Source organism: Camelus ferus, chromosome 3 (assembly GCF_009834535.1).
Source record: "Camelus ferus isolate YT-003-E chromosome 3, BCGSAC_Cfer_1.0, whole genome shotgun sequence".
Lineage (NCBI taxonomy): Eukaryota > Metazoa > Chordata > Mammalia > Artiodactyla > Camelidae > Camelus > Camelus ferus.
Genome location: NC_045698.1, coordinates 42,982,539 through 43,005,954, shown reverse-complemented (window position 1 = coordinate 43,005,954; position 23,416 = coordinate 42,982,539). Strand labels below are relative to the sequence as shown.

Sequence of the window (23,416 nt, the reverse complement as noted above, 5' to 3'; positions counted from 1 at the left end):
TCCATAAAGTTGTTGTGAAGATTAGTTAATGCAAGCTTTAGATCAATGGTTTGCCATAGTAATTCCTCAAAAGTTGTTGATATTGATTATTATTGTTATTGTTACAAATCAGAAAACAGACTCAAGAGGATTATTCTGTTATTAAATTGGAAAACTGGAGATTGAAATCTTGTTATTTTTAAGATTTTACGCTATGCTGGGGTCCTTTATTTCCCCATTAAAAAAATTATGGTAAAATACATGTATCGTAAATTGCCATTTTAATCATTTTTAAACAATTTTAAGTATACAATTCAGTGGCATTAATTCCATTCACAGTTATACAACCACAGCTATACAACCATCACCACAATCTATTACAAAATTTTTCATCACTCCAAACAGAGACTCTGTAAACATTAAGCACTAACTCCCCCACTCCTCCCTTCCCCCAAGCCCTAGTAATGTCTAATCTACTTTCTGTCTCTATGAATTTGGCCATGCTAGACATTTAGTGTAAGTGGAATCATGCAGTATTTGTCCTTTTGTCTCTGGCTTATTTCCCTTAATATAATGTTTTCAGAGTCCATTCATTCATGTTGTAGCATGTAGCTTTGTTCCTTTTTATGGCTGAATGATATTTCATTGTATGAATATAGCATATTTTCTTTATCCATTCATCTGTTGATAGACACTTGGGTAGTTTTTACCTTTTAGCTATTGTGAATAATGGGCAACAAACATTGATATACAAGTGTCTATTTGAGTCTTTGTTTTCAGTTCTTCTGGGTATATACCTAGGAGTGGAATACTGAACCATCTCTGTTCAGCTTTTTGAGGAGTCACCAAACTGTTTTCCACAACAGCTCCATCATTTTATGTTCCTACCTGAAGTGTACAAAAGTTCCGATTTCTCCACATCCTTGCCAATGCTAATTTCCCTTTCTCTTTTTTTCTTTTTATTTGTAGTCATCTTAGTCAATGTGAGATGATGTCATGATTTTGTTTTACATTTCTCTGATGACTGATGATGCTGAGCATCTTTTCATGGTCTTAATGGCCATTTGTGTGTTTCATCTGGAGAAATGTCCATTCAAGTTTTTTTTTTAATTGATTCGTCTTTTTGTTCTTGAGTTGTGGAAGTTATATATGTATTAACTATTAAACCCCAGCAGATATATAACTTACACATATTTTCTTACATTCTGTAGGCTATCTTTTCACTTTCATAATAATTTCTTTGCACAAAAGTTTTAAATTTTGATGAAGTCCACCTTATCAGTTCTTCTTTTGTTGCTTATGCTGTTGGTGTTTTATATCTAAGAATCCATCACCAACTCCAAGGTAAAGAAGAGTTACCCCATACTTCCTTCTAAGAGTTTTGTGGCTTTAGCTCTTACATTGTCATGGTCTTTGATCCATTCTGAGTCAGTTTTTGTGTATGACGTGAGATGAGGAGTTCAACATCATTCTTTTGTATGTGGAAATCCTGTTGTCCCAGCACCATCTGTTGAAGAGACTATTCTTTCCCCACTGAATAGACTTGACACTCTTGTCCAAAATCAGTTGGCTATATATGTATGGGTTTATTTCTGGACTCTAAATTCTATTCTACTGGTCTGTATGTCTATCCTTGTTACAGTATCACCCTGTTTTGATTACTATAGCTTTGTGGTAAGTTTTGAAATCAGAAAGTGTGAGTCTTCCACCTTTATTCTTTTCAAGATTATTTTGACTATTCAAGTGCCTTGGGTTTCTGTATGAATTTAAGGATCAACTTTTCCATTTCTGAAAAAGCCATGTTACTTTTTACAGTCAGCTACTGAAATGTTATAACTTGAAATGCCTCTACATATTTGAGGTTAAAATTTAAGTTTTGGTCACCTAAGAATTTTCTGCTCATTGTCTTTTGGGGGTCTTTTAGAAAAGTCAAAAGAACTATCATTTGGAATACAATTATTTCCTAAATTCGTTCACTTATTCCCCAATTAAAAAAAGAATTAAAAGGAAACTTTATGTGTAGCTTCACAAGCAACTTGTCTTATTATCAATTTAGGGTCCGTTTCATTGAAGTAAAGCATTTTAAAGTGAGTGTAAGACAGCCTGCTACCCGTGTGGTTATTAATTAAATATTTTATTTATATTAAATATTCATTACGGTATAAGGTATTTGGATGAAAAGCAAGCTTAAGTAAAGAAAAAATTGTATCATCAGGGGTTCTGATCAAAATGGCAAGCTGAGCCAACGTATAAAGTCCTCCTTTCTGCACCAAACACAAAGATGCTGGAGAAAAATAGAGTAACAACAAAAATAGCCCAGCTGAAAAGAATAAAAAGGAAATTCCCAGGTGTTGCACGGGAAAGGAGAACGAAGCCAGAGCAAGGAATGATAGCTGAGAACAGTGAAGTCCACAGGCCTACTGGAGAGACCTTTATGGGGTACAGAATGAAGTCTTAGACACCTGTCGGGTGGCAGCGTGGCTGGAGTGTAGGCTCCTGGTTGAAGCCAGAATGCTCAAAAAATGCTATGAGGCAGGGATTCGAAGAACTCCATTTACTGTCTAGGGGAAGTGGTGAGAAAGTTTACTGTGTGTTTAAATTCCCACAAAATAATAATTAGAAAGAAAAGAGTAATAAAAAATTGGCAACCCAAGCTTCTTACACCATGTATAGGTATGAGGAGTGACTATACACTTCCTTCAGTGAGGCAGGAACTATTTTTCCAAGCTGAGAAAACATGAAAAATTGGTCTGTATCAAATTAAATTTAAAAAGTAAGTCCAACTACATGTCATTACTAGTGAAACTACTTAGAAAAGTAAAAATTACGTAGAAAATTTCAAAATAATGGGATGGGGAAAAAAGAACACTTAGTATGTTGAATATTGTGGATATTCAGCTGTTTTATGCCCAAAAATTGCAACTTCATATGATTCAACTAATAATAATCAAAAGAGCACGAGTAGAGCAGTTTTAATATCAGACTTTCAAGGCTAGAACAGTACTTAAGGATAGAGATTAAAGAACAATCAGCCTAGAAGAGAAAATAATAATGGTTTTGATTGTGCTTATTAATATAATCTCAAAACATGTATAGCAAAAACTGTATTATAAGGAGAAATTGACAGATCTATAGTGATAAAGGTCAGAAGTTATTAGACAAAAAGAAGATGGAAATTTGAACAGCAAAATATGTACAGGACCCCATTCAACAGTGATATATATTCTTTTGAAAGACATACCAAATCTTTCTCTAAATTTGCTACATAATAAGCCATAAAAGAAATCTCAGCAAATACCAGAGAACTGATATCAATACAGACCCCATTCTCTGATAACAGTGTAAAAAATTTAGAAATCAGCAAGAGCATGATCTGAAAACCCAGTGTTGAGAAACTAAAAAGAACACTTCTGAATGATTCATTTGGAAGGAAATTTCAACAGAGACTTGTTTCCAGCAGTATTGCAGACTGGACCCTCCTGTAAACAACTGAGAAACTTGTACAAAATATGCAATACATATTAGTTATATATTGGTGTGCTGGGAAGAAAATAAAGAATTAAAGAATACTTGGAGGCCAACAACCAAAGGAAACAGAAACTCTAGGAGGTAAGTCTTGAGGTATTTGCTGAACCCAGGGTTCTTAAAATTCTATTTATTTGGATTGGCAGGGTGCAGGGAATAAAGGCAAGGTGCAGGGCCCTGCCAAGATTGGTACTCTGATAGAAGGTGCTCTTGTATAAATCTAGAACTTTCAAAGGACTTCACCCTCAAGTAAGAGACAACTAGAGATAAATCCTAACACAGGGTTGTGGTGAACCATGAGTGGGTTGTGAAATCAATTATGTGGTTACTGTCCAGCGTTGTTTTTTTTTTTTTAATACCAAATGTAGTAATGCTTCATGTATTGTTTTAAATTTTGTGGGCTAGTGTATATTTGTATAAGAACATATACATGAGTATACTTAGTTGCAGTGTTATTTTTACCATCATTCAGGCCTTGTCAAAAAAATTTGAAAGCTATTGTGTTAGAGAAGTCGTGGCATACATGCACAAAGAGGCATATGCAGCTACTCTTTTCAGCAGTATTTATAATAGCAAAATACTAGAAGTAATTTAGCAGTCTATCAATAGTAGAAAGGATAAATAATATTTTTATACAATGAAATTAGATGAAAGCTGTGTAACTCCATGAGTATAGTAGTCAAGCTGAGAAGGGAAAAGGTATGAGAAAGGAATAAAATATAGGATCCTAGGTAGAGGATATTTTCTCTAGTATATAGAAAGGGAACATACAGTAATTCAATACCATGAAATCCATAAGAAGTAGCCAAAAAAAAATGCTTATTGAATTAGAAGCCATGATAAAAAAAGAAAAAGTTCTCTGAGTACTAACATTCAGGGAAAGCAAACCACCACTCACTGAACAAAAGTTAAAACTCAACATTATATTATTAAAATTATAACTTGTTGCTTGTTATGACACAACAAAACAAAAATTACACAATGCATCCACAGTGCTGCGTTTACATTTTTTATGTGTTTTACTCAGCTGGTCACCTGACTTTTGAATGCCGCAATTTTCTCCGAGTGGACCCCAAAAGGGATATAGTCTTGGATGTCAGCAGCACCAGCAGTGAAGAGAGTGATGAGGAAAACGAAGAACTGAATAAATTACAGGCACTGCAAGAAAAAAGTAAGCAATACTCCTTTCTCCCTCCATCCTTTAAAAGTGTCTTTAAATGTTCTGCTATGTAATGTCATGCTTATCTGTTGTTCTCTTGAATTTATCATTAAAGTATCTTTTTCATCTTCTGTAGGAAGTACTGCATAGGTAAGGGAACAGTCTTCAAACTTTGCAAGTAATTTGCCTCAAATCAAACAGTTGATCAGTGATAGAACCAGGAGGCAAGTCTATTTCTGATTCCACGACCCAGGTTTTATTGTTTTATTTTGTTTTGTTTTCTCATCTCACTTGAATGTGACACATGGGACAAAGAGTCTGATTTAAGATTTGGTTTCGAGTTCTGTTGGCCACTTTTTAGCAAATGACTTTTAGCAAGTCACTTACTCACTCCGAACCTTATTTTCCTTGTGAGATAACACAAAGGATCAGATGGTCAAATCACACTCATTCAAATCAGAGATGTTAGCAGTATCAAGCTTTACTAGTACAGTTGGCCCTTGAACGACAGGGGTTTGAACTGCACAGATTAATTTTATGCTGATTTTTTTCAATAATATATATTACAATACTATACAAGCTGCAGTTGGTTGAATCCCCTGATGCAGGCAGAACCATGGATGCAGAGGAACTGCATATATGGAGGACCAACTATAAGTTACTCTTGAATTTTGGACTGCATGGAGGGGCACTTTCCCTAGCCACTGAGTTGTTCAAGGGTCACCTGTAAGTTCAAGTATACAAGTGGTCGTGAGACGTGGTCGTGAGGCATGGGCAAAGCAGCAAGAGTTCTGGGACTACCAGCACCACCCCCAGGTACTCACTCTGGCCAAGGTTAACACAAAAGATTTCTACATTACTTATGCAAAAGAAAGTCATTTTGGTCATGAAACATCTCAGTTTTGTATCCAGATAGTTACATCTTCCAGGGAGCCATGCCCCATAAATCCATAGATTCCAGGATTACTTAATCATTAACAGCCTTAGACAAACCAGATATGTTGTGCCATAAGCAGATATTCTCTTCCCAACAGCTTGGTCATGGACTTAGAGCTTTCAGGACTGTGAAGAAGTAAATTTCTGTTTTTAACACACCCTCCCCTCAAAAAAACCACAAAAAATGATTCCCTGGCTAGCAAATACTATTAATTTGTTTTCAGGAGGTCTATTACAAAGAAATTTGATTAAGTTACCTTCTTTCTTTCCTGGGGCCTCCTCCTCTCCCTTCAAAAAGAGAACAGATTTCAAACCAACTGTTTAACCGTTTCTCTCTCATCTTGTGTATAAAGTGGTCTATCCTCGCAATGGGGTTTTTAGGGACAAAATGTGATGATATATGTGAAAATATTTTGTAAACTACAAAATGCCATTATGGTAACTTTCACACAGAAGCAACATGCAATTTTTTTAAATACAGGTTTAGGCATGGGGTGAGAGAAATACAGAAAGTTTAAACTTACCTTATTTTAGGTTATTAGAGAACAATAAACACTTTACAATTTTTTAAACTTTCCATGTTATGTCCAGTGAAGGTAAGTGAAAAAGTGAAATGCCAGGTACAGGCCGAGAAGGCAGAAGAGGGTAGAGTCTCAAAGCAGGCAAACAAGAGTAACAGTAAATACAAGTATATACAACTTCAAGGTAAATGTAGCTGCTTGGATATACACACTTAGTTTTGCTCCCTGCTGAAACAAGACAAAAATGATAGTAGAAGAATTTTTTAAAAACATATATCCACAATGACAAAGAAAATAAGAGTAAGAAAATTTTGCTGAAAAGCAGATGACTTAGTGATCATGGACTGCTCACTTAGAAAGCTTTAACCCTTTAACAGTGTGGAAAGCTGAGAAATAACATGATTATACACTTTAAAACCTCCTAAAGACTTGATAATGAGTATCCTTAGTATCTCTGAAAGTGAGAATGATTTTAAGGCTAAAAACAGAGGGAGTGGTTAAAAACCTAAAGTAATTAGATGCTCTGTTCCCTTCCCCTACTGTGTGAAGCCCTGTTCCCTCAGCAGACCGCCACAGGTCTGTTTTCTAGACAGGGTAAGACAAAAGGGTGTGTCTTTAAACTGGGACACACCAATCAAAAATGAAAATAGTTAAGTTAAAAGTTAGATACAGAATGGTGAGTTTATTTTTTTTAATGATAAAATAAAAATAATGAACAAGGAGAAAGTAAATAATTTTTAGTGTACTTATATAATTAGTTGTTTCGATGTTATGAAATAGAGACATGAAAAGGAAGAAAGAGAAATGTTATAAAAAAACAAGGCTCAAAACCTATTTTTGTCTAAGTTCTGTTTTCTATTTTGTCTCTGTACATGTTTGCTTCTATTCTGCATATTTTTAAATGTTGGTTTAATATCTTTCATTGAAAACAAAAGAAATCTAAATGAGAAATAAATCAATTTTTGGTGCAAATTATTGCAGCATAATCAATTATTGACACAAATTAGAAAAGACTGAGACCTGTGCAGCCTTAGAAAATATATCACCAGTACTAGGAGCAGAGAAAGATAGAACAGCGCAAGCAAGGATTATAAGCTTTTACTGACTCACTGTATGTATGTGTATGTATGAACATGCTTACTGTCCGGTGGTACTACAATTTCACGATTATTAAGGTTTTACATTGTGCTTTGAACTTCCTGAAGAAACTTGCTTTTGAATTGTAAGTGGTAGTAGCAAATATCTCAAAAGCTGTTTTTATGTTACAGTATGCATAAAGTCAAGTAAAATGATTTTACTGTTTACAAAGGACCAAAGAAATTCAAGAGTATGAAAATTTTTTCCTCATTCAATTTACCTAATGTTAACATTAATCAGCAATTTGCATATAATTAGAAGGTGGTCCTTCCCTCATATCTCATCCCTTAATATTTAACAATATTCTTTTAGTTCAGTACAGAAATGTTGTATTTTGACAGATTTGGAGGATTTTGGCTTAGTTTGGTTTTTGTTTTGTTTGTTTAGGAGTATTTATGTTAAATTCATACGTGATTTTATTTAAGAATGATTGACACTAAAAAATGCCTAGGAGAGTTACTGCTAGAATCAGATTCAAATGAATGACTTAAAATGGTGGTTTCAAGCTTCATAAACATAGGGCTTAAATTAATCCACAGGATAATTGGAGTAAAGCCTATATTTGGCTCAAAATGTACTTTTTATAAGAGAGCTGCAGAAGATACTTGCTAAGTGGTTGATTGGAAGACATAAGAGAGAATGGGAAATTTAGATTAATGAGGCTAGGGTTGGAACTGCATGGTTAAGTATTTAAAAGCAGCGGGGATTGCTGCAACCTGGTGGCAGATCGGCAAACGAACATCTAGCCGAGCCTGCTGGCACTGCTAGGATGTCGAGTCTTCCATACTATCCTAAAGCTGTCTCTAAACACTGGATCATAACCTCTGACACCTGTGTGCTACACAAGAGACAACCACTCTTGCTGATCATTCCAAAATGTAAGTACATAAGGACCTTCTTGCCTTCTATTTTGTACTACAAAGGTTGGTTGTATCATTTCCCAAGAAATTATTATTTTGCAAAAACTTAAACTCTTTTCCCTGCTATGCCGGTGTATATTTCAGTATCCTGTCTCAGAAGGAACCTCAATAAATAGAGGTGAATAGTTTTAATAGTGGTAGTACAGAAACACTGAACTATCTAAAATAAACTTTTGTCCTCAGTGCTTGAATCCTCAGAGCCTTTACTATCATTACTGCTAGTTTCTAAGGATAAATAGTCAGGAAAAAAAAATTCCTGAATTCTAGAACTAATTTTGTATATAATCTGATCAATGGATTCCTTATCCATCTTTCCATAATGGAAGAGGAAAGTATTCCCAGAGCTACTTTTATTTCGCTTAGTTTCTCATAACTTTTTATGACATATTTACAATAGTTATTCTGAACTTATTATAGCTATGAAAAAAAGACAGCTATTCAAGAGAAAGCTAAAGTGACTATTTTAAGATCAAATCATGTAGATTTCAAAACTAAGACAAGGAATAAGGAAGAGTTTTTTAATAGTGATAAAAGGGTTAGTTAGCCACGAGGACATAAGAATACTGTTTATGCACCTAATAACAAAATTTAAAATATGTGAAGCAAACCTGGATGAAACTACCAGGGAAAGTCCTTGTGGATTACAAAAATCTATATTTATAGTCAGACTTCAACACAACTCAGTAATTGATTGAACAAGTAGACAGTAAATCAGAAAGGATAGAGAATATTTGAATAACACTGTCAACCAACTTGACCTATTTAACATTTATAGAACACCTCACCCAACAACAGCAGAACACACTTTTTTTAAGTACATACAGAACATCTACCGAAATAGGCCTTATTATAAGGTGCTATGAAACAAGTCTCAGTAAATTTTATAGGATTCAAGTAATGCAAAGTATCTTCTCTAGCCACAAGGAAATGAATAACAGCTTCCTGTTAATTCCCAAATAACTAATCTAGCACATTTCTAAATATTCCATTGGCTCAAAGAAAAAAAACCAAAGGAAATTAGAAAGTATTTTTGACTATGAAAATAAAACACAACATAACATTTATGAAATGTCCCTAAAGCAGTACTTAGAGGCAAATATTTGGCACTCCATGCCTGTATTAGAGGAGAAGAAATGTCTCAAATTTATGACTTCAGCTCCTACCTTAGCACATTAGAAAAAGAAGAGTAAATGAAACCCAAAGAAAGCAGGAGAAAGGAAATAATAAAAATCAGAAGTGAAATCAGTGAAACAGAAAAAAAAAAAAAACAATAGAGAAAAATCAGTGAAACGAAGTTTGATCTTTGAGAAGATCTTTAAAGTTAAAAATTCAGTATCCAAGCTGATCAGGTTAAAAAAGAAAGAAAGAAAGAAAAGTTATAAATTACCAATATCAGAAATGAAAGAAGTGACAACACTACAGATTATACAGATGCTAAAATAGAATAAGAGAATAGTATGAACAACTTATTCCAATAAATTGGACAACTTAGATACAATGGACAAATTACTTGAAAGATAAAAACTATCAAAACTCTTTCAAGAAGAAATAGATAAACTGAGTGGCCTGCATCTGTTACAAAAGTTAAATGTTATAAAACTTTGAACAAAGAAAACCCCCAGTTAATGGCTTCTCATGAATTCTGCTAAACATTTAAAGGAGAAATAATACCATTTCAACATAAAATCTTCTAAAAATTAAAGAGGGGATACTTTCCAACTCAGTTTATAAGACCAGCATTACCCCATAACAAAACCAGATAAAGACACTACAAGGAAAATAGAGACTCCTGTAAACACAGACACAAATGAGAATTTTAAGCAATTAAAAGAGTTTTAGTAAATCAAATCCAACAACATATAAAAAGGATATTTTGACCAAGTGAAGTTTATCACAGGAATTACAAGATTTGTTTTACATTCAAAAGTCAGTCAATGTAATTTACCATTTTAATCAGATTTAAAAAGAAAATCTAGAGTATTTTAAGAAAACTAATATTTTAAGAAAAATTATTTGGGAAGTCCATCTTCCCTTTCTGATAAAAATTTTCAGCATACTAGAAAAAGAAGGAAGCTTCATCAGCCTGCTAAGGGACATCCATAAAAAACAAAGATTACACTGTACTTAATGGTTAAATCCTGAATGTTTCCATAATATAAGGAAAAAAACCAAAGATGTCCACTCCTTCCACTTTTATTCAACATTATAGTGGAGATTCAAGCCATGTAATAAGGCAAGAAAAATCAATTAAAGGCATCCAGAGTAGAAAGGAAAGAGTTAAAAACTGTCTTTGCAGATGACTTGGTCATCTCTGTAGTAATCCTAAGGGGTCTACTCAGAAAGCTTCTAGAACTAATAACTGAGTTTAGCAAAATTGTAGGATGAATATCAATCAATGGGCAAAAAAAAATCAATGTATTTCTGTATGCCAGTAGTGAACAATCAAATTAAAACTTTTAAACTACCTATTATAATAGCATATATGAAATACTTAGGGATAAAAAAGACAAAAGATGTATAAGACTGAAACATACAAAACATTGCTGAGGGAAATTAGATCAATCAATCAATCAAAAGATATACCAACGTGATTTATAGATTCAATCCAATCACAGTCAAAATTCAAGCAAGCCGTTTTAGAAAATGACAAGTCAATTCTAAAGTTCTTGTAGAAATGTAAAGAATTTAGAGTAGCCAAAATATTTTGAAAAAGAACCAAAGTTGGGAGATTAACACAACCTACTTTCAGAACTTTCTGCAAAGCTACAAGTAGTCTGGACCATGTGGTATTGATGTAAAGACAGATTAGTGTAACAGAACAGCCCCATATATACATGGCCAATTCATTTGTTAGTTAAACTTTATTTTGAGATAATTGTGGATTCATATGCAGCTGTAGGAAATAACACAGAGAGTTCTTGTACCCTTTACCCAGTTTCCCTCAGTTGTAACATCTTCCGAAATGTATTACAGTATCACAATATGGACATTGACATTGATACAGTCTAGATATAGATTATTTCTAACACTACAAGGATCATTCATATTGCCCTTTTATAGCCATACCGTTTTCCTTCTTGTCCTTATCACCTTCTTAATCTCTGGCAACCAACATTTTGCAATTTCTATCATGTCGTAATTTCAAAAGTGTTTTATAAGTAAACCATTTGGTATTTAACTTTTCCAGATTGGATTTTTCTCACTAGCTCTAATTCTCTAGAGATTCAGTCAGGTTGCTATATTTATCAATAGTTTGTTCCTTTTTATTGTTGAATAGTAGTCTGTGGTATGGATACCAGTTTTTTTAAGCATTCACCCATTTAAGGACATCTGAGTTGTTTCCAGTTTGGGGCTATTACAGATAAAATTGCTATCAGTAGGATTTGGATAACTATAAATCTTTTATTTCTGTGAGTTAAATATCCAAGAGTGCAATTGGCTGGGTTTTATGCTAATTGCGTGTTTAGTTTCTTAATAAACTGCCAAACTGTTTTCCAGATTGGCTACACTGTTTTACATCCCTACCAGAAATGCATGAGTGATCTATCCTCACCAGCATTTAATGTTGTCAGTATTTTTAAAAATCTTAGCTTTCTGATGATGTATAGTTATATCTCCATGTGATTTAATTTACATTCCCTTCTGACTGGTGATGTTAAACATTGAATGTTGAGTCCTTTATATATTCTGGATACTAGTCCTTTGTTAGATACCTGGTTTGCTAATATTTTCTCCCAATATGCCCAATATGTAGCTTGTCTTTTTATCCTCTTAATAAGTCATTCACAGAGCAATAGTTTTTAATTTTGAAAAAGTTCAATTTATTAATTTTTCCTTTTATGTGCTTTGATTTCAAGTGTAACTCATTGCTCATCTCTGGGTCACAAAAAATGGTCTCCTTTACTCTTTTCTAAAGGTTTTATAGTTTCATATTTTACATTAAGTTTATGACCCATTTTGAGTTGACTTTTGTATAAGATGTGAAATTTAGAGCACCTACTATTTTGCTTAAGAATGACCAATTGTTCCAGCACTGTTTGTTGAAAGGCTGTCTTCCCTCCATTGAAATGCTTTTATGCTTTTGCCAAAAATCATTTTGTCATATTTATGTGGGTTTGCTTCTAGGTTGTCTATAATGCTCCATTGATCTGTGTCTATCCCTCCACCAACGTAACTAATGCAGCTACGTTAAGTCTTGAAGTTGGATAGACTGATTTTTTCCACTTTATTCTTTTTCAAAGTTGTTTCAACTATTCTAGTTTCTTTTCCTTTTCATAGAAATTTTAGAGTAATGTTTATATATGCAAAAAATCTTGCCTAGATTTTGGTAGGAATTGCATTAAACATGTTTATCAATCTGGGGGACAATTGACATCTTTACTGTATTGAGTCTTCCAGTCAATGAACGTGATATCTCTCTCCATTTATCTTTGATTTCTTTCCTCAGCATTGTGTAGTTTCCAGCATGTTTTAGTAGATTTACACCTATAAATTTTCTCTTTTTTTGAAAAATTGTAAATGGTGTTTCATTTTTTTTATTTTTATTTTGCTGTCTGCATGTTCACTACTAGTGTGTAGAGATACAATTGAGTTGTGTATGTTTATCTTTTATCCTTACTGAACTCACCGATAGTTCCAGTTTTTTTTTTTATAGATTCTTTGGGGTTTTCTATATAAACCATCATGTCATCTGCAAATAGGAACAGTTTTATTTCTTCCCTTTTTCTCTGTAAGCCTTTTGTTCCCCTTGAGTGGTTGCGGTGGCTGGAACTTACAGCATTATGTTGAAAAGAGCAGTGAGAAGTGACGTACTTACCTGGATTCCAATCCTAGGGGGCAAAAACATGCAGAGTTTAACTATTAACTGCAAGGTTTTCTTGTAGAAACTCTCTTTATCAAGTTGAGAAAGTTTCCCTGTATTCCTATTTTTTAAGAGTTTTTATTTTGCCAAATGTGTTTTCTGCATCAATTGATAAGATTCTATGATTTTTTTGTTTAGTCTGTTAACAGTGGATTAAGAGTATTAATAGTGGATTACATTAACTGATTTTTTTAATTGAAGTGTAGTTGATTTGCAATGTTATGTTAGTTTCTGGTGTACACCATCATGATTCAGTCATACATACTCTGTTTCATATTCTTTTTTTTTTTTTAATTTTTCATTTTGCTTGTTTTGGAGGTGGTAGCTGGGTTGGTTTGTTTGTTTGTTTGTTAATGGAGGTACTAGGGATTAAACCCAGGACCTCATGTGTGTTAGGCACATTCTCATTCAGTGATTATTTCCTGCCATTGTGAAACCTTCCACTGAGCTTTTTATTTTGGTTTATTGTATTTTTAGTCTAAAATTTCTGTTTGATTCTTCTTTGGATTTTTTATTTCTTTAAGGTTTTCTATTTTTTCATTTGTTTCATGCATGTTCATAATTGCTCATTGAAGCATTTTTATGATGGCTGCTTTAAAATCTTTTTCACATAATTCTAATATTTCTCTTACTGTGGTGGTGTCACCTATTAGTTAATTTTTCACTCAATTTGAAATCTTCATAGTTCTTGGTTTGATGATTTCTTTTCAGTTGAAATTTGGGCATTTTTATATTATATCACAAAACTCTGGCTTTTCTTCCAGCCTTCTGTTTAATCTGATTTTCTCTGGTACCATTCCAGAAGGGAAATTGAGAATGCCACCTTGTTACTTCCAGGTGGAAATAGAAGTCCAGTTTCACCACTCAACCTCTACCAACACCCAGGATGGACATGCCTTCTTATTACTGCTGGGTGAGGGTAGCAGTTTCAGCTCCTGGTGTGGTATCCCCTGACACCACGGTGGGAGTGGTCTTGCTGCCATTGGGTGATGGCGAAAGCCCTGACATTCATTAGATCTCGTCTGACAGTACTTAAGCATGGATGAGAGGTGTGCCTCATTACTGCTGGGTAGGGGTGAAAATCCAGACTCCCTGTGTGGTCTCCACTGACACTGTTAGTGGAAGTCTCATAACTGGCCAGTGAGGATGAAAGTTTGCCGCACTACTTAGACTTCTCAGGCAGGGGGAGTGGAACGTCTTATCACAGCCCCACAAGGGGAGAAGTATATGTTCTCCACTCAGCCTTTGATGACGTGTGTGGGGGTGGTGCCATGTTCTTGTCTGTGGTGTTTGGCTGGAGAATGGCAGTTATTATCTAAAAGTTTCCTGTTACTAGGTTTTCCCTTTCCTGGTCCTTTGGCTAAAGAGAGCAGACTTTTGTTGGGGCATTTTTGTTTGCACCAGGTTACCAGCTTCTTCAGCTCTAAGTCTGGGCTGCATAAAGCAAAAAGAAATTCCAGGGAACTCAGCACTGCGTCATTTTCTGGAGTTCAAGATCCCTAGCTAGTGTTTGTCTTTCCACCTTTCAGAGTCATCTTCTGTTTGTTTTTCTAATGTCTGGGTTTTTAGTTATACTTAACAGGAGGAATAGGAAAAGTACATCTACTTCATCTTCTCAGAAGATGTTAAGTGAAAGAAATAAGTTGGAAAATATTATATATGCCACAGTCCATTTTTCAAATGAGAAGAAAACTTGAGACTTATGTGTAACGATGTTGATATAAGTGAATGTTTTAGTTATATACCGAGAAAGCCCAGAAGAATACACATCAAATTGTGTATTTAAAAAACAAGTTATAGTATGTATTCTCTCCTTCTAAGATACTGACAACATGAATATTAGATTTGTTGTTATTGTCCCATGATCCTAGGATTTCATGATCCTAATTTTGCTTGAAAAAGAAAATTTTTAAAATTATGCATGGTTATATTGTTTTGTTTTTTAAGATCTGGAATAGTGCACACCAAATTGTTGACATTGATTTGCTTTAGGAATTAGAAGTGGAATACTTGAATTTTTTACTTAATGTACTTAGTAGTGTTTGAAATTTTTATTCAAAGCATGTAATACTTGTATAAGGTTTCTGATGAGTACAACGATAATCAAGAAAGGGGACATTGTTACAAGAAAAGTGCAGTAGCCTGACAGTGAATTCACCAGCCAACAAGCCAAATCAAAAAATGTGTACATACCATATTAGTATATAAACTCACGATGACCTGATTCTTTCCCCTCAACACACAGGAGTAAATGAAGAAGAGGAGAAGAAAAAAGCAAAAAGCAAAGAGAAAATCAAGTTGAAAAAAAAAAGGAAAAGGTATTTAAAAAAATTGTTTTTTGAAAACCAGGACTGTGAGTCCAGGATGGATTATAAAATTTTATTTTTCATGTTATAGTACAGTTAGTTTGTATTGATTTTAATAAAAAGTTAGATGTTTAATTGTTTCAGTAAAAGAACAAAATCCTTCATGTTAGGATTCAAAAATAAAGTCAGCCCTCAGCCACCTTAAATTATCTTTTTTGGAGCAAATCAAGGTAAAAATAAATAACAGGCCCACCCCGTTTTTTATGGATTCTTATTGTATTCTAGAATTTTTAAGTTTTAAAACATCAGTTTTTAATTGAACGTAACTCTAAATTCTTCACATACGTATTTTGTTCTCATATATATGAAGTTGGAGCTTAAATATTTGTATTCTCAAAATATCATTGCCATGGCTAAGACATTGATTTATTAGTAGGATTTATGTACTCATTTGTCATGCTAAGAATTCCTTCAGATCTTTCAGAATTTTCACCAGCCACCTATGAATTTTTACTATCAATTCTTTTAACAGCTGGTTAAAGAAATTGATTAAAAAACTTAAAGCGCAACTTCTTCCATAGTTAGTGAGTGCACTTTGATTCATACTAAAATAAACATGTACATATAGACACTTTTTAAGGTGCTTAGCAGGTAGGGATGTCTAGCTTAGACCTTGATTCTCTGACAGAGTGTGTTGTGCAAATCAGGGGTTGTCACTTTGTAGTTTTTATAGAGCATGTGATATATGCAAACACCCCAGCTACTTTATAAATTGGAAAAGTTAGCTCACTTTCAGATGTTGGGAGTTAAATAATAATGTTTAATGTAAAAACTAACATAGGAAGGTAGAGCTCAGTGCAATCTGACTGGTGTGTTGTTGAATCATTTGTATTAGCCCAGCAAGATGGATTGCTTACAGGAAAAGTGAGATTTTCTATTTTCTTCCAAATTCTAATATACTTGTTGTATAGTAACGTATTGGTTATTCAAACCTCTCTACCTTGGGCCTCACAGACCCCGGGTAGGGCCCGAAATTAAAAGAACTTTTTTTTTGTAAGTGCACTTAGCAAAGATAATGCAACCAAATGTGGTTGCTATGCCAAAGTGTAACATTCTGCCTTAAAAAAGAGAATCCAGGTCCAAAAAGCCAAAGAAAAAAGTGCAGGCAGAGAAGCAGCTCTGGTCAGAATGCAGAGTTCAAGCAGGTCTTTAAAACAGGAAAACACACAAGAATTGAGAACAACAGAGTTGAAGAAGGTGCAAAAGAATGCAAGAGAAAATAAGCTTAGGAAATGGGGGAGTCTAAGTAAGTAGACAAGGAAGAGGAAGGAGTACAATGTTACAGAAACAGGGCAAACTCAGAGTCCCCAACCAAGAAAGGCAGCCAGGAAATTCACACAGTGAGTCACTCTGCAGACACAAACTCTCAGTCTCATGTGGTTCCTTTTTCTTCTCCTGTAGATCTCTGCCAGGTTTCCTTAGTTTGGATTTTAACTTCTAATGTTTAAATCACTGAACTATCTCTTGGGAAGCCTTTTCTTTGTTTTAAATTAACTCAGTTTCTGTTTTGTCACACATGTTTGGGGTTTGGGTATTGGTGAATGTTGGACACCTTTTTATAAAAGATCTTAAGAGTTGGTGTTCTTTGTTCTTTTTCATTGGAGGAAAGAATTCTACAGATTTTTTTTTTCCCTAATTTAATATTAGAGTAACATAAGAAAAATAAAGTATAATGATAAATCATCCTTATTTATATAGAGGATACATTTAAAAACATCCTTTCTCGAACTAGTGGAAATTATTTTAGAATGCAGATGTTCATCTGTATCACTCTCCATCTAAAAGAATCAAGTGCTTTAACTTGAAAAATACAAAAAAAAAAAAAAGAACAAAAGTGCTCTTATTTTGTTGATTTTCAGCTTTCATCCATTTCTATGGAGGTACAATTACAGCCCTTTTTATATAATTGCATTCTTTGTGTCTAAAAGAATATGCTAAGAAGTCATTACATACACAAGTGAATTGTGTATATAAAAAGGGTTGGTAAATGCCACTTTCTTTGCCTTATAAGAAAGATTTTGAAGGGTACACAGGATGAAAAACAAAAAAAAAATCACACAAAAATTACTTCATCCTTACTGAATTAAAAACCGATAACTAGAAATGAGCAGAATAGAGACAATTGTTTTATTAGTTTCTCTGGCTAAGTGGCTAAAATTCTGAATACAGTATTTTAAGAGAATACAAATATATAAAGCACATTTTATTTGCATTTCTTTATGTTTATACCCTCTCCCTTGCTCCAAGAAGGATTTAAGGCAGTTCAAATCCCATTTAAATTTCCCCATCAGCCATAAATACAGTTATCAGTCAGTATGTATTATTGCCTGTAGGTCTTATTCGTCCAGTTCCACTGAAGAGGACACTTCAAAACAAAAGAAACAAAAATATCAGAAGAAAGAAAAGAAAAAAGAGAAGAAGAATAAGTCAAAAAAGGGGAAACATCACAAAAAGGACAAAAAGAAGAGAAAAAAGGAAAAGCATTCTTCTGCCCCTAATAGTTCTGAAATCTCCAAAAAGTAACTGAGATTTTGGCCTAAGCCATTACATTTAAAAATTTGGTTTCAAAAATTATTTTACCTTCCTTGAAATTTGCTATATAATTATGCTTTGCAATAAATCACAGCCTTTTCCACGTAGACATTTTTTCATATATGGGACCATTTTTGTCTGCCAATATTTTGATATGTTATGATTATAAAGTGCTGAATCAGTCTTACTATTTGATAGCCATGCCCAAAGTATGGATAGCCGTGCAACAAAACCCAGCAGTTTTGGTGTTTGTGTCTGTGTCTAGTGTTACTACTTCGTCAGTTGATTGTAAACAGCTTTCCTACGATCAACACAGGTAATCTGCCTAACAGTTACGAGTATTGCTGAATTAAGTACCCACCTTCCAGTGATGAAGTGAGGTAGCGGATTATGCTTTGCTCTTGACACTGAAAAATGTAGCAGCTTTAAATCCTGTGATAATGTACAAAGATAGTGAAATTCTTCACTGCTGTTTTTAAACCAGGCTTTTTTGGAAAGTCATAGGAGATGAAGCTGCTTTATTGGTCTTGACCAGAACTTTTTAAATGAATGGTGTCGGGAGATGATAATGAAAATATTTATAACAAAATTTCGCTGTTTCCTGAAATGCAGAGTTTCTAATACCTGCCTCCTTTGTTTTTGTAACAAAATATTTCTTCCTTGTTTAAAATGACAAGCCTAGTACAGCCTATTTGTAAGTCTCACAGAGATGATACTGTGTTGGGCAAGATTTTTAGGATAGACTCCTGGGTGGTTTTACAAATGTGCCATATTGGCACGTCTTAAAGAGATACCTCAAACACAGAACTTTTTATTTAGAAGGGTGACAGCTAAATCTTCATTAGAATTGATTTTTTATTTTATTCAGTATGTAAATTTTATGAAGCTTGTTTCTATGAGTAATGTGAAACATTTTTATAAATGTAAACATATATATATTTATTTGTCTGAAATAGTTTGTAGTTTTGAAGCAGGTTTCCACTGAATTTATGATTTCGTAAATGACCAGTTTGGGGTGTTTCTCTCTTTTACTTCAATCATAAATCTCAGGAGTAGTGACAAAAATTTAGGATTAAGATTTTTATTCTGTACTTTTTAAAATTTTAAGAGCCAGGGAGTTACATCATGAAAGCCTTTGTATAGCAATGGAAATTTTGTATGAGTAAGCATTTTCAAACACGTATTAGCAGATATAAATGTTTCTACATTTTTAATTTCACAATGATCAATGTTACTTACTTTGCTTACTACTTGGATAGCCCTTATGTCCAATAGTTAAATACTTACTGTTGTAGCAGCATCAAAAGTCAACTGGTTATCACGGCACAGCACCAAAGATTGTAAGTACCTCACTCTGGTGCAGGTATAAAATTTCTAATTGGTGACCTACAGACGTGGCTGTAGGTGACATCATTATGATGAAATCAGGTGAGTACACACAACCTCACAGGCTGGAAGGGTGTACTGATTACTTCCTTCACCCAGCACCCCTACCTGGCGTGACCTCAGCGAGACTGGGAGAGCCTCATAACTCCTCTTAACATATGCTTTCCGTGCTCAGATTCTAGGGAAGCTACATCCACGTCTGTATCTTAGTATTACAGCCATGGAAGCTCTCACGCTTCTAGCTTTTCCATAACGTAACTCAGTCCTGTGGCCTCCTTAGAAGTCCTCTTGTTTAAATAGCTCAGTCAGCTGTTTGGAGAGAAACACAGAGCTCTAGGTTCTTAAGGGTAATTTTTGCCTCTGCTGTAGTTGATGCATTTTGGGAAACTGGATTTTATGACAATATAATTCTTTGGTTATCAGGATGAAATAAGTAAAAATAAGTTTTTAAAAAAACTTTAAAAAATGATTAGAAAATGCTAATACATGCAAAAAGATGGTCTTATCCTATTGAGTGTGTAACGTGATTAAAAATGATCATTGTAGTGACACAGTTAATCCAGTTATACGTAAGTTTTACTTCTGTTAATTATAGAGGTAATAAATTTGTTCATCCGATTTGTTTTCTGAATGGTGACACAATCAGTGACTCAGAGTTACGTAAAATTCAGCCCTCATTAACCAATATAGTATGCAAATTAGAAGATTTTAATGCTCAGTAATTTTTCCCCACTGGAAAGCATCTTGGAATTATTAAGTAAATTTCCTATAGCATGATAATAGTTTATGAAAGATCTCGTCTGAATAAAAATCATTTATTTTTACTAAAGTAATTGTCTTCTAAAGTGATCTTGTTATTATTATTGGGATTGGATGCAGATCTCAATATTATAGGAGAAAATCAGTGGCATTTCCTCTCAGGCAGTTTATAGCAGAAGGAAAACTGAACTGAACAGTAAAAATCCAAAAGTCCTGGTCGTTCTAACTACCTGTGTGACCTTCAGCAAAGTCATTGACCTTCTCTGGGCCTTGATGTCTTTCATCCATAAAATATCGTACCAAATTACCTCTGAGATCCCTTCTAGCCCTGTATTTACAACTCACTCTGCCAAAAATTATATAGCCCTAGGTTGCCTTCAATTAAACTAGATTAAAGAGTTATCAGTAATAGTCTTGTTAAATGCCACCGAGTCCTTTCCTGAGCAAACATTTATGGAGTGGCTGGCATGGCAAACAGTGTGTTAAGTACCAGGGATACAAAGATAATAAGACACATTTGCTTCCCTGAAAATAATTCACAGTTTCGTTGGTAGGAGAAACAGCAGAACTCATCATTACATGTTAAGCACAGTACATGTGTTTATAGAAACACTGAGGGGTCCCTAACCTAGTCCAGAGAAGTTAGAAAAGGCTACCTAGAAAAAGTAATACCTGAAGTGCATTTTGATAGAGGATGAGAGTGAGAGTTACAGGAATTCCGGACAGAATGAGGGCTGTGAACAAAGCCCACCATAGAAAAACGAGTGGGGTCAGGAGGGGATGTCGAGAATTATAAGCATATGTGAGGCAGGAAGTGGTAAGAATTGAGACCACCATTCTAGGTTCTTAGGTCCCAGAGAAGGAAGGTTTATGTTCCATGTTTGGGAGCTTGGACTTTATCTGTAAGGAAGAGACACCATTAAGAGAGTTTTAAGGAAAGAGATGATTTGTTAGGGTTGGTTTCATCCACTTCATAATCCAATTCCGCAGTTTTTAAAGGATGAAATTGCTCTCATTAGAAGGCCACATAGAAAGTAATTTGAACCTTTTATATTCTATTATTTGGTCTCTTCATCTAGACCCTCTTTTCTTTCTAAGATCTGATCATTTCTAAAAATTACAGCGACTGAAGTCTTCTAAAAAGCTCCTGTAGTCTTTATCAGACCCGTTCCCAGAATTATATGCGTATGTACGCAATTTGAAATGTGGTTGCTTTTAATTTTATTCTAGGTTATTTTTGACTGACTTAAAATATATTGTGCTATATTAGTATTTTCAGTCCAAATAAATCATTTAAAATATATTTTTCAATGCACAGACTGTCATAATTTGATAAGGCTTCAATATTTTGTCTCTATATTAGGAATATTACGAAGCACAACTGCTTCACAGTCACAGGGACACATACCAGCTGGTCCACCAGATGAGCCCTGTCGCTCTCCCTCAGGTAACCTGGCTCAGCAGGGAGTGCTCCAAGGACCCCAGCTGATGTTTGTACTGAGATTCAGTTTTCCTGGGCAGATGGCATCCAAGAACGGTAGGGTTTTTTTATGTCAGCTTGACAATAATTTCACTTGCAAAGCCCAGGGTCTTCAGACTACATTTGTATCCTCCCAATTCCTCCAAAACTTTGCAGAGTGCCAGAGAATTGGGTTGCCTCTCCCAGAAGCACAACGCATGGTGCATCCAGCCCTGCCCAGCCCTACTTCGCCTGTCCCACCAGTTGGGAAGAGTCTGGGGGACTAGGAGCATTTTGCTGGCCCCGAGTCTCTAAGTTTCCTGCTTCTTGTGTCATTTATGGCATCTGCTCTTGCCCTTGAGCAACAAGAGTAGACTGTGCCAGTGCCTTAACTAAATTTTGCCAGCCTAGATTTTCACCAGAGGCAACATCTCATTAGTAAGAATTATTAGTATGTGTATCAAGGTAGCCAATTTTCTGGAATTGATTTGTTTTTCATCAAAGCTGGATAAAAGATCAAGCACCCACAAATGCTTTATGTGATTTTTCACAAAAATAAATAAAAATTCTTTGCTTTTATGATCACATAAAATGTCATTTTTGTAATGGAAATGTTTTAACCTTCAGACTTCACACACCGAGTAATTTTAATATTTAAACATTGGCAAAACTGTGGTCTTTTTGAACGTGAAATCCAACACAGGCAGAAGGATGTTGCAATAATGATCTGGAACTATGTTGTCAATTTAGTCACATGTGGCTAATTAAACTTAGATTGTTTAAATGAAAATGTATTTCTTCAGTTGCACTAGCCACATTTCAAGTGTCCAGTAGCCACAGGTGGCTAGTGGCTACTGTGTCACAGCACAGATACAGAAAGAACATTTCCATCATCACAGAAACTTCTACTGGACAGTACTGGAATCTTCAGTTCTTGGTAAAAATTTTGACAGCCCGATGATCAAAAGTTTCTAACCCTGAGCTTTGCATGCCTGAGAGCAATAAGACATAGCTTTTTTTTCTCCCCTCAGCCGACCAGAAAAGCTGTATTTGGCACATTTTGAAAGGCTAGTCTTCCAGCTACAGAAACTGTACACGGTAGATGTGTTAAGGAGAGCCAGCTTAAAATTAATCCTTTTTTCCTGCTGAATTCCATTATAAGATCAGGTCTGTGTTGTTATAACAGAAATCACATTTGTGAATAAAAATCTTTTAAAACAATTATAATTTGCAAACACTGTAGTTTACTTCTAGAGCTCTAAGATTTTACTGCAGTAGCTTAGATGGGCCTGGAGAACTTACTTGGTTTATAAATTTCATCATAGAGATTCTTTAGGAACTTTATCAGTGAACGATTTTTGTTATGGTTATCCTTCGGTATGCAGAAAGTATCTATCATGCAGATTATACATTATATGTTTTGTGATTGAATGTTAGCTTTCATAAAGGCAATAATATAATTTGTGTGCTAAGCAAGCCCTCTAAAAAAGGCATGGGTTGACTTCTAAGAGACTTTAGAACGTGCCTTAAGAAACTTCTGGTTTATAAGGCCACCAACCCTGAGATTTACCTATCCAGTACCATCCCATCTCTTCTAAAAAATAGCTGCCTCTTAGTATGAAAAACTTGTGAAATTCTGGTAATGTGATATAATTTTGTTGTTCCTCACTGACATAGGTTTGCTTATCTGTGTTATTGATAAATTCTATGGTTTCTCTTGAAGTATTAGTATAGTTTCTTAGCAAATAAAAGTAAACTTACGCACGTGGAAATCTATCAGAAACGTTAGTGGGTGTTTAATAAATGAATTGATCAAAACTGCAGCTGTATCTTGCTTTGTGAGTGGCGAGTTTTTGACAAGTATTATTACGAACTG

General features: G+C 34.5%; 1 protein-coding gene across 1 annotated transcript in view; it reads left to right on the top strand.

Moving 5' to 3' along the window:
• The window catches only part of SREK1IP1 (SREK1 interacting protein 1), a 36,220-nt gene extending 12,862 nt beyond the window's left edge, over positions 1–23,358 (top strand). The window contains exons 3-5 of the mRNA XM_006186087.3: positions 4,532–4,675; positions 15,284–15,356; positions 17,738–23,358. Of these exons, the coding sequence (XP_006186149.1) occupies positions 4,532–4,675; positions 15,284–15,356; positions 17,738–17,927 (407 nt within the window). The 3' untranslated portion in view covers positions 17,928–23,358. The remainder of the gene's footprint in view (positions 1–4,531; positions 4,676–15,283; positions 15,357–17,737) is intronic.
• Positions 23,359–23,416: the final 58 nt, after the last annotated feature.